This window comes from Staurois parvus, unplaced genomic scaffold (genome assembly GCF_062004578.1).
Source record: "Staurois parvus isolate SC_StPar_1 unplaced genomic scaffold, SC_StPar_1.0 ptg000270l, whole genome shotgun sequence".
Classification (NCBI taxonomy): domain Eukaryota; kingdom Metazoa; phylum Chordata; class Amphibia; order Anura; family Ranidae; genus Staurois; species Staurois parvus.
Genome location: NW_028318066.1, coordinates 4,119,252 through 4,131,979, shown reverse-complemented (window position 1 = coordinate 4,131,979; position 12,728 = coordinate 4,119,252). Strand labels below are relative to the sequence as shown.

The following is a 12,728-nucleotide window of genomic DNA, read 5'->3' as shown; positions in this document are numbered from 1 at the left end:
CCAAACAGTTCTAATTTTGTTTCATCAGTCCACAGAACACTATCCCACAACTTTTGTGGTTTGTCCACATGGCTTTTGGCATACTGCAGTCGACTCTTCTTATTCTTTGGAGACAGCAAGGGGGTACGCCTGGGAGTTCTGGCACGGAGGCCTTCATTACGCAGTGTGCGTCTTATTGTCTGGGCTGAAACTTCTGTACCCACATCTGACAAATCTTTTCTCAGTTCCTCAGCAGTCACACGGGGACTTCTCTCCACTCTACGCTTCAGGTAGCGCACAGCAGTCGAAGTCAGCATCTTCTTTCTGCCACGACCAGGTAGCGTTTCAACAGTGCCCTTTGCCTTGAATTTGCGAATGATGCTTCCTAAGGTGTCTCTTGGTATGTTTAACATCTTTGCAATCTTCTTATAGCCATTGCCCTTCCTGTGAAGAGAAATCACCTCTTCTCTTGTCTTCCTGGACCATTCTCTTGCCTTCACCATGTTTGTAACCACACCAGTAAATGTCTAGAAGGAGCTGAGTATCACAGTCATTTTAAAGCTGCCTAATTGGTGCTTATTATGCTTGATTGCTGCTCGGTGACATCCACAGGTGTTTTCAATACCTGATGGAAAGCACCTGTATGAACCTCTGTTCTTCAGAGTGGTAGTCTTTAAGGGGTTGAATAATTGTGGCAATGAAGAAACCACATAAGAACCATTTACTACTGTATTACATAAACAATTGATGTCATTTTAGTTGCATTTGGGTAGTTACAACGTCCTTGTAGGATTTGATTCTGAATACAATTCCAAATGTACACTATAGTCCCTAAACCCCTTTACAGCATTGGGGGTTGAATAATTTTGGTCACAACTGTACATTGCATGTGAAGTTGGTCAGTGCATTAAGGATAGATTTGTTATGGCTCCATCCACTGCCCTGAAATAAAGAATAATTCTCTTATTGTTTTATTTATTTAAACTCTTTTCAACTTTCACATGTATACTTTCCCATTGGTCTCCAAGTCTCACTCCATAGAACCATTGTTTCCATCCATTGCCATAATGATGGCTCATGGCTGTATGCAGTTTGGAATAAATGTCTCTGTATTAGGCTGTACCAGTACTAAACACTAGTTTAGGAATTATTTGTATGACTCCATCCACTGTCTGAAAAAAAAAGAATGCTCCTGTATTTAAATATGCAATGCATTTATAATATGAAAACGTCTTGTACTAAGAAGGCTCTTTTTGTTATCCACTGGTTCAGTTTTAGGGCTTTTTGATTCCTTTAAACTCCTCTCACAGTTATACTTTCCTGTCAGATATTATACATAATTTGAGTAATGTAACTGAGTGAGAAAAAAAGTAATTTACAAGAAAAACTGACCTCACATGCATTCTCTTTTCCAACAGTGATATAGCACAGAAGCCAACTAAGGGCTCTTCTAAAGATGATAGTTTAAAGAAGAAATCATGTAAGCCTCACAGACATATTTTCTTCATGAAAACTCACAAGACGGCCAGCAGCACCATTATGAATATCCTGTTCCGCTTTGGAGAATCAAACAATCTGACCTTCGCCTTACCAGCTTATAACGCATCACAGTTCTTTTATCCTTTTTACTTCAACGCAGCTTCTGTGGAAGGATATTTTAGGAGGCCCATTCTTAAGTTTGATATCATGTGTCACCATATGCGATTTCATCTGAGAGAGGTAATCTGTAATTAAATATCATTATAAAAAACTTAAGATTTAATTGGTTAGGTCATTAAAGAGGAACAACAGGTAGTACAAAGCACAATGGATATTATAAGCTTACCTACTAGTGTCCATTAGTGTTTAAAAGATTCTACAACTTGGCTGTCACTGTGGCACCATGATATTGTGGTACCATTAACTGAACACTTCTGGTCCCAGCACACTAAAAGTGCAACTGGTAACAGTACACAGCACTGGCAGTGAAGTTTCCTGAGCCTTCTATCCCCCAAAAGACAGTGTGCAGATAAGTAAAAATTGCACATTACAATTACCATTCACTGAAATTTAATGTTATACTTCTTAGAGTTTTACTTTAAAACTGGAGCAAAGAAAAATGAACATACAAGTAGAATGTCGATCTGGACAACCAAAAAAATTTGATTTTCCAGGATGGTAGGAACTTCTCGATCCACCAACTTGTGTTTGATACGTTCCGCCAAACCTTGCCAGAAGGCTGTTTGATTATTCCAGGAAAGTTCAGTTGCCAGTGTGCAGAACTGAATGACGGACTGAGGTTACATTCACAAGGCAAAGAATTGCACCTACAGCAGAGGACGCACAACCTGGCTCATCAAAAATCTTTTTAAAAATTATTATTATTATTATACAGGATTTATATAGCGCCAACAGTTTGCTCAGTGCTTTACAATATAACGGGAGACAATACAGTAACAATACAGTTCAATACAAGAGGAATTTGAGGGCCCTGCTCCTTGGAGCTTACAATCTAGGAGGGAGGGGCTAGTGGTACAAAAGGTAGTAACTGTGGGGGATGGACTGGTTGGAAGAGTAGAAGATTCCAGTATTAGCTGAGGGCAGGATAGGCTTCCCTGAAGAGATAGGTTTTCAGAGATCTCCTGAAAGTGAGCAGAGTAGGCAATAGTCTGATAAATTGGGGTAGAGAGTTCCAGAGGATGGGGGAAGCTGGAGAAGTCCTGGAGACGAGCATGGGAGGAGGAGACAAGGGAGCTAGAGAGCAGGAGGTCGTGCGAGGAGCAGAGAGTACGGTTTAGGTGATATTTAGAGACAAGATCGGTGATGTAATTTGAGGCAGAGTTATAAATGGCTTTATATGTTATTGTTAATGTTTTGCATTTTATCAGTTGGGCAACGGGAAGCCAGTGGAGGGATTGGCAGAGAGGATGGCAGATACAGAACGGTTAGTTAGGTGGATGAGTCTGGCAGCAGCATTCATGATCGAATGAAGATGGGATAGCCTGCGATTAGGTAGGCCAATGAGGAGTGAGTTACAATAGTCAAGGCAAGAGATAACAAGGGAGTGAGTAAGTTGCTTAGTGGTTTCCGAGGTTAGGAACGGGCGTATCTTGGAGATGTTGCGGAGGTGAAGTCTACAAGATTTGGACAGCGATTGGATTTGGGGGTGAAAGGACAGATGGGAGTCTAGGATTACACCTTGTACCCTGGCATGAGGGGAAGGACTGATGATTGTGTTATTGATCTTGATGGAGAAGTCAGGGGAGGGTGCACGGGCTGGAGGGAATACAAGAGCTCAGTTTTGGAAAGATTGAGTTTGAGGAAGTGGAGTGACATCCATGCCGATATGTCACCTAGTAGGTTAGTAATGTGAGAGGAGACTGAAGAGGTGAGGTGAGGGGTAGAAAGATAGATTTGTGTGTCATCAGCATAGAGATGGTACTTAAAGCCATGGGAGTTTATCAAGTGACCAAGGGAGGAGGTGTAGATGGTGTAGATGGAGAAGATAAGGGGTCCAAGGACAGAACCTTGAGGGACCCCTACAGACAGAGGGAGTGAAGAGGAGGAGGCAGCATTATAGAAATAAAAAGAACAAAGATGGTGTCTCAAAGTCATAGGATCCAGTCACCTGGTCTTCACTAGGGCCTTTGGAGGTGTGGATGTTGCGCTGCATGGCTCTCCCAGGGTTGAGGCTCTCTAACACACCTGTGGTTAGGAAGGAATCCACGAACAGGGAGTAAAGGGGAAACAACTGCACAGCCAGGGGAAAACACTGAAAACAATCAAGTACAGACAGAATCAAGCACACAAAAAGTAGAAAACTTAAACGGCAGCGAACAACACAGGAAACAGAGGGGTTTGGCTTCTATGTGGAGGCACGTTGCTCGAACACCAGCACACAGATTTAATAATATCAAGGTTCAGGGCAGATAGGCAGGAACCCAAGCAACTCGGAAAGGAGAACAAACTTGGCGCCGGATCGATATGTCCAGAATCTTGACATGGAGTTGCTAATTGTTATTACTGTTTTCTTCTGAGACTCCTTGTACAAACCCCAGGGTTCCATAAAACAACATGGTTCAAGAAACTATTGACAAGTTACAAGAGACTGTTGACATGGTACAAGAGACAGGTTAAAAGTGTTAATACCATAGATTGCATGTATTTCTAATTATGAAGGCAGACTTCTAATTTTACAAGTAGATATAGTTTTTATTTAGGTCATGATTTAGTAACATATAAATTAAATAATTAATTTGCACTTCTGGGTTTTCTATATCACTAAATGTTTGTGAGTTTTAAAATAGAGCTGTGGCCAGGCATGCAGATATTTACAAATTCTTATTAACCCTTTGAGGACCGTAATATTTTGGAACGCCAAAAGTATAAAATTTTTTTTTTTTAAAGTTTGTACACTTTAGTTGCTGTAACTAAGCCATTTCATGAAATAATTGGCAAAAAGCTAGATCCATTTGTTGTTTGTTGATAAGAACTAATATTTTGACTCAAACCAAAAAAAAAAGAAGAGTTTTAAGTTCTTAATCAGATGATACACGCAATTAAAAACATGGGACAAATACGTCCCTTGGTCCTCAAAGGGTTAAGCAATAAAAACACTTAGAAACAAATCCTCACTGGCTTCTGTAGTTGCAGACACTGTGGAGTAATTCATTCCAAAATTATACAAGAGAAGCAGTAAAGTCACTCAAGGTGAGTCTCATCACTCTGCTCTCTCCTCTCTTCCTGCACCTGCTCTGTGTTTACATTACAAATTCTAAGGATGGCAGGCTGCTGATTCACTGCTGGCAGGGGAGAAACAAAACTATTTAGAGGAAAAATAATAAAAATGAAAATAAAAAATGATTACTCCTATAGTGTGGTGTAGTGTGCATGCATCACAGTTTGATGTCACTTCATGGATGCAGCCAGTTTTGCTTATTGACACATTTAGTATCTGTTTACTTTACATAATGTCATTGTGACATTAAAATATAGAAATAAGATGACATTATAGATATTTTCTATACTTGATCTTAGCCAAAAGGCAGAGAAGCAATACAGATATTTTCTTAAGTCAGTTGAATGTATTAGACATATGTTCACAATTTAACATGTACAACCAGGGTGACCATACATGGATTGAAATTCAGCCGGTCCCTGCTGTCCCAAGTTTATTATTGTCCCCTAATAAGTTACAACTCAAATGCCTAGTGACACAACACTTGGAAAGTCCTGTAAAATAAAGGGATAGCAGGGAATTCCAGTACAGTTTGTCCCTCATCTCTTCACTAGACACCCCAGTCAAGACACCAAATTCTTCAATTCATCTCTAAATATAACAGTTGGATCCTTCGCCAGCCTTGTATCAGTATTGGTGTCTGAAAGCAGTCTCAATACCTCATTGTAATAATCAGAGGCGTTGTGAACAATAACTGTTCTCCCCTTGTCTGCCATTTTCATAGTCACTTAATTTATACAGCAAATTTAACTCTTCTCATGACTGTTCTTTAAAAGTTTTAGTACACTGAATAAGTTCCCAGTATCTTCCAAATTTTGTTTCAGTCTACATCTTCTATTTCCCCACCCTCCTTTAATTCATTTGGGCTTCCTCTCCTCTTGATTTTTGGATATGTCATTTATTTCTATGATCTACTACCCTTGTCTTCATTTCCAATTGACACGAAAAGGCATCCATGAGTTTTCTCTTTCGATCAGCTGTAATCTCTATTTTTGGTTCTATTAATATTTTTTTGGTGATATACACAGCTTTAGTGTCACATACCTGGTGGAGATTGGGCTGGAAAGGGGGCTTGCACCTCTTGTCCAACACCCCTGGTAGTGATGACAGGGAGTTTGGGGATATAGACTGGCAAGAGGACCAGTGTAGCAGGTAGCGCCAGATAGGGTTTGCAGGAAGCAGATGACCGTAGATCACCAGGCAGGAACCAGGAACTGGAACACGGTGACACTTGCTTGGAAGACAGGAGTGTAGCCAGGACACAACCCAAAAGGTCATCAACAGCCAGGCAGCAAGGTACAGGAACATCAGGTAGAGTCGGAGTCAGGATATGAGCTGGGATTGGTACACAGCTGGGCAGCGAGATACAGGAACCCAAGACAGGAGCAATGTCAGAATACAAGCCTAGGTCACAGTAGGCAGGCAAAAGTCCAAGGACAGGTCAGGGGCAAGCCGAGTGGTGTACAGGTAAGTAGGTATAGCATGTCAAGGCTCAGGTAGAGCAGGAACTAGCTAAAGACCACTCAGCAATTCATCCATGTCAGAGTGCAGCTTAAATAGGCTGTTTGGTGCTCATACGTGTGCTTGTGCACATGCACATATGCATTTGGTTTCCACATATGTGAATACATTTGTGTGAGTGTGACAATGCATGTTTTGTATTGAGCTTTTGCTCAGAATTATGTGCATGCACATAAGTATGAGCATGTGCCAGCCTTCTCCTTCCAACATGTACTGAGTTGTGGACAATGTTTCTTTGCGGTTATTCTATTTGTTTTCAGTTGTAAATTGTTCTCATATCTACTGAGGTTTCTGTTTACTCAAATGTTTCCCCTTCTGTAGTTGAGAAGCTCATGTGCTTATTATGCTTCACTGATGTGGAACTGGCTGAAAAAAATGGTGTGTTACTTTTCCTCCTCTTAAAATTCTTCCATTTCCACAGATGAAGTCTGTCATATTGGTAGTCATCTCCACCTCATCCAATCAGAGAATGCTTTGCATTCATTCAGAATATGCAAATAATTCTCTGAAAGGTGCCCATCCCAAGTGGCTAACCTCCTGTGTTCACTAAGCAGCAGGAGCAAATGGAGGTCACTGGACTAGTGAAGTCTACTTCAGTAATTTCCAGCTTTCAGGGGGAAATAGGCCAGGTATGGTACAGTATATGCATAGTTACATTGGTAAAAAAATATTCATATCTTGAGTTCCTCTTTAATGAAAGCTTGTATGCCCTGGAGTTTAGTTTTATTTGTAGTCAGCAGTGTTTAAACTCCTAGCAATTATTCACATTTACTAACACATTAAATAAACACCTTTTCAACTATACTATGATAAATATTAGGCTTTCAGACTTCTAGCATTTATAATGTATCATATTTGAAAACAAAACAACAGATAAAGATTATCCATGTGCCCTTTACTTACAGGTGGAGAAGGTGATGCCAAAGGACACTTTTTATTTCACTGTATTACGGAATCCTGTGTCACTCATGGAATCATCTTACACATATTACAATGCTATAGACAGCTTCGTTAATACTAAGAGTCTGGAAGATTTTATGATGAATCCCTATAAGTTCTATAATAAAACAAGTATATACAGCAATTATGCAAAAAATTTAATGACATTTGACCTTGGTTTTGACCACAATGGACCAGAGTCATCAAAGTACTTCCAACTAGACCAGAAAGCCATAGAGATAATGTTTGACTTGGTGCTTATAACAGAGCATTTTGATGAGTCACTAGTACTTCTGAAAGATGCCCTTTGCTGGACCTATGATGATGTCCTATCATTTCCATTAAACAGTAGAAGTAACTCCACCCGAAAAGTCCTCCCTGAAAAAATTCAGGAGAGGATCAAGATCTGGAACCAGCTGGACTGGCAGCTGTATACTTATTTCAATAACACTTTCTGGAAAAAGGTGGATGAGTTTGGGCGAGAGCGTATGCAACAGGAGGTAGAGGAACTTCGGAGGAGAAGAGCTTTGCAATCGGACATCTGCCTACAAGGTCAAGTGGATCCAAACCACATAGAAGATGATTCTCTGAAACCATTTCAGGCTGGGTTAGCCAGAATCCTGGGTTACAACCTGAAACAAGAGCTGGTAGAGCCTGAGAGGTCACTGTGTAAAAGACTTATCACCCCAGAACTTCAATATAGCAATTTGCTGCTGAACAAACAACAACAGAAAACAAGCAAAGCTAAAGCCTGGTACATGCGATGAGAAAACCAGACAGAAAATACTGCTTTTGGAGCAATCGTCTGATAATATGATCATTAGTACACAGCTTTTGAGAGCCGATCATGACAGTTCATATAAAATTATCCAAAAGGGACAAGCATGAAAACGTTTCTTTTATGATAACAGAATGAACAATTTTTGTTTAATCAGTACAGTATTCTTAAAAAAATTGAGTGACCAAGACCGTGCATGCTCAGAACAAAAGACTACATTACAATACATTTTTACGGGAAGTTCTGTTCTGTCTTATGAAAATTTTCATAACTCTAGTAACCTTTTTGCTTTTGATATTAGACTAGCATGCAAAAAGAAAAAAAAAAAGGACAATCATTTGTCCGATATGTTCATCAAGATCTTCAAAAGCAAAATCCACAGGTTTGGCCACAAAAAAAAATACCACTGTAATAATATTTATAAATTGGCTGTGCTTTTCATTAGATTAATGTCACAAGTCTATGGTATACCTCAGGTTTGCTTGGGCAGGTAAGACCCTCTTTTAAAAATGTTTGCAAATGGTCAAAAAAATTACTATTTAGGTACAGTATATGAATGTGCTCATGATTTTTGTATATATCCATTCTGGCGATCTACAACTTACAGGAAACATATCCAGACTTATAAGGTGTCTATTTCAAATGAAAGATGTAAAAAAAACAGATCGGTGCTTCAAATTTGTTTCAAGGAAACTTGTACTGAGGAAGTCTGTAGGCTACCTTTGCTGCCCTTTCTCTCTGAAATGCTAGTTGCTTGGCTGTCAAGCAGAATTAGTGTCTTCAGAATAAGTTCCCTTATCAGGAGTCATTACTTCTGGCAAGAGTTGGTCCTGGCCAGCTCAGTGGATTGCTTTAAAAAAGCCCAGGATTCTTTCTTGGATACACAGAATATAACTGGTTACTAACATTTATAGGTAAAGTTGATCCAGGGAATATCCTATTGCCTCTTGGGGGATCATGAAGGAATTTTTTCCCAGCAGGAGCAAATCAGATCATGCTTTGCTGGGTTTTTCTGCCTTCCTCTGGATGGGTGTAGGATTATAACTTTTTTTTTTATGGTTGAATTGGATGGACTTTTGTCTTTTTTCAGTCAGACTAACTATGTAACTTCACTCTGACTTTCTTGATCTGCAAATTTGTTTTTGGCCGGTGACTGTGAAAACACTGAAGCTGGCGACAGACAGGTTACTATTATTGTCAGAAGTGGATCGGGATGTCAGCTTCCTTATATCTCTCCATGTAGGTTTAGACATCCAGTTAAAAATGTTTCTACACTTTGGGTTGGGATGGTAAAGGTTTGACCCTCCAGTAGGTCTATGCTTATGCCTCTTAAATAGGCAAAAAGATTCTCCACCTCTAACATCATGATTATGCCATGCCAAACTCCTTTTCACATCAAATTAAAGAGATATTAAACCCAAAGAGAAAAATGCAATATGTTGCAGCTTACCAATCCTTAGATGTGGTGGTTTTATTAGTTTTCTTTTTTAGGCCTTTTTTTCCCTTTATTTCATCTGGTGATCCAGCCAGTAATGCACTTCCTGTGTTAGGGTGTCTGCATTCTGAATGAAGGAGCAACAGAGACACCTTTGACCAGCAGCATTGCCAGTCTAGAGAAAGGGTAATGTTAGACTAGCAGATTTAGATGGACTTGACAAACAAATTAAAGCTGAACTCAAGTTAACACTTTGGAATCATTTACAGCAAACAGTCTTTTTTTTTTTTTGGGGGGGGGGGGGTAAAGGTTTATATAAATAAATAAGAGCTAGTCATTGTAAGCACACCTGCCAGTGATAATTTGTTTGTCTCATCCTTCCAACTGCCACTTTGGATAGCTTGATCTGTTAAAAGTTGAAAAATAATAGACTTACTGGTGGGAGCATCAGGTGAAAGTAAAGGAACCCTGTAACTGGTATATCTGTAGGACAGCACCTTTTGTTTAAACTGTAGTCAAACTGATTTACTGGCTAGCTCACAGGTGAAAATAAGGGAAAAAAGCCTAAAAAAGAAAACTAATGCAGCCACCACATCTAAGAATTGGTGAGGTGCAATTTAATAAATGTTTGTATTTCGGTTTAATATTGCTTTAAAGCAAGTACTTTATACAGTACATTCATATTAGGAATCCAGAAGAGGAAACACAACCAGTATGTTTGTATTCTACCATTTTGTCTAAAATTCTTGTGGATTTAAATAGGTTATTACTTCCCATGGACAATAACCTTTTAGGATGTATGTAATCACAATCTATTGTTCAGTATATTTGCCATCATGTCTGACTGTATACAGTTTTATTAGGCACGTTGTTTTTTGTTAACCTCCCTGGAGGTATTCCTGAGTGTAGCTCGGGGTAAAGTTTCAGCACCACAAGTGGTAACCCCGAGCTACACTCGGGAATACCCTGCAGCATTGCTCCGGGATCTCTTCTTCACTTACCTTGTCCTGCACTCCCGCGATGTCCCTCCTGCAGTGTCCCCGGCCATCTCCTCTGGCCCATGCCGGCATCTGTCTTCTGGGTTCCGTTCCCTGCGACGTTGGGATGTACGGGGGACGGAACTGGCGGGAAATTTGAAAGTTGTAAAAGTGACATTCACTAAAATCTCATGGTATAACATTACTGTATCAAACCATTTCACATACATATTGTCCCTAGTGCTTTGTCCTGTGCCCTGCCTGCATTTTTACTGTTCTTTCTGCCTGGAAACTGAGAAACGTCCATGGCGTCCAAAAAGCATCCCTTTAGGTCAAAAGCGGTTTTAAACCAGCTAGAGAACAGCGATAGTAAATCAGAACTACTTGCAGAATTGAGTGATAATGATTCGTGGGGAAATTCTTCATCAGACACTGAAAACAATTTTGCGACTTTGCTCAGTGATGTGCGAACTTGGCGCTATATTTCAAATTTCAGTGTTTTTGGTTTGAATATATTATTTAATTAAAATTATTATTATATTATTTTTTATGATTATTTATTAAATTATAATTTATGATATCGTGTTTCAAATTTTATCATGTGTACTAGACTTTTGTTCGGACAGATTTCAGTGAGTTATTCCTAAAAATTACAGACCTACAATAAAAAAAATACATATTTCCATGCAAAAAAATGTACTGCTTTGAGCACAGAAATACTGACATAATCAGACCGCTAGGGAGGCTACTCTGTTGAAATCTCCAGCAAGTAACAGCTAAGAATATGCATGCATCATACATACTGGGGGGGGGGGGGGGGGGGGGGAGTGCAACTGGGGGAATCAATGGTGGAGAAGGATCTGGGAGTTCTGGTAGATCACAAACTTAATAATGGCATGCAATGCCAAGCTGCGGTTTCTAAAGCGAGCAAAATCCTCTCTTTTATTAAAAGAGGTATAGACTCCAGAGAGAGAGATATCATATTACCCCTGTACAAATCATTAGTAAGACCTCATCTGGAATATGCAGTTCAGTTTTGGGCACCAATTCACAAAAAGAACATTGGGGAACTGGAGAAAGTACAGAGAAGGGCAACCAAACTGATAAGAGGCATGGAGGAGATCAGCTATGAGGAAAGATTAGAGGAACTGAATTGATTCTCTCTTGAGAAGAGGAGATTAAGGGTGGATATGATCAACATGTATAAATACATCAGTGGGTCATATAGTGAACTCAGAGTAGAGCTATTCACCCTGAGGTCATCACAGAGGACAAGAAGGGCACTCTTTACGTCTGGAGGAAAAGAAATTTAATCTCCAAACATGGAAAGGTTTCTTCACAGTGAGAGCTGTAAAATGTGGATTAGACTCCATCAAGAGTTGGTTCTGGCCAGCTCAGTGGGTTGCTTTAAAAAAGGCCTGGATTCTTTCTTAGATCCACAGAATATAACTGGATACTAACATTTATTAGTAAAGTTGATCCAGGGAATATCCAATTGCCTGTCCGGGGATCAGGAAGGATTTTTTATTCCCCTGCAGAAGCAAATTGGATCATGCTTTGCCAGGTTTTTTGCCTTCCTCTGGATCAACTGTGGGTATAGGATTATAACTTTTTTTTTTAGTTGAACTGGATGGACTTTTGTCTTTTTTCAGCCAGACTAACTATGTAACTATATGTAACATTCTATTGCAACACTAAGGCTAGGTTCACACTGTGCGTGGTGGTTGCGGGTGCGGGAATCACAGCTGGTCCCGCAATGGCAACAGCTCGCAGCCAAAACATTCTGCTCTTTAGAGACACGCTGGGCTGCCATTCAATCTTAATTGCACCTCATGCATCTCAACTGACAGCGTGTTTTCAGGTGCATGAAATGCAGGGAAATCGTATGGTGCATAAGTACCATGCGATTTCCGTGTGGATGTGTTTTTAAAATGGTGCAAGCGCCTTTTTTTGGAGGAAACGCAGGTACAGCAGACCATTCACATTAATAGGCTGCCATACCCATGCAATCGCGAGCCACAAATCCAGACAAGTGTAAATCTAGGGTAAGCCACAGACTTGCAATTAGCAGCAGTGTTGTCACGTAGCCTGGGGTGCATGCTCCTTTAGTTGGCCATTGGGTTGCCTATCTGTAGTTTGCATTGCAACAAGAAGTGCTGTTACTGGCAGGAACTCCAGGTAAGAAACTTTACAACAGATTCACAAACAAATGATTTGCCTAAGAAAACTGTATACAGTAAGACAGTAGTGTATTCAGGTTTCGTGCTGCCCTAGGCAACATAAAAATTGGCTCCCCCCCACAGAGAGACCCTGACACCGACCAACACCCCCTCCCACACAAAGAGCCTAACATTGCCCAACAACACACTAGCTCCACCCCCA

At 40.1% G+C, this 12,728-nt stretch overlaps 1 protein-coding gene across 1 annotated transcript; it reads left to right on the top strand.

Annotated features, from left to right (window-relative positions):
- Nucleotides 1-1,450: 1,450 nt before the first annotated feature.
- LOC149459203 (galactose-3-O-sulfotransferase 2-like) lies at nt 1,451-8,656 on the top strand. The gene is made up of 2 exons (XM_089681524.1): nt 1,451-1,698; nt 7,123-8,656. Exons 1-2 carry the CDS (start codon nt 1,486-1,488, stop codon nt 7,921-7,923), a joined length of 1,014 nt encoding a protein of 337 aa, XP_089537650.1. The 5' UTR covers nt 1,451-1,485; the 3' UTR covers nt 7,924-8,656.
- Nucleotides 8,657-12,728: the final 4,072 nt, after the last annotated feature.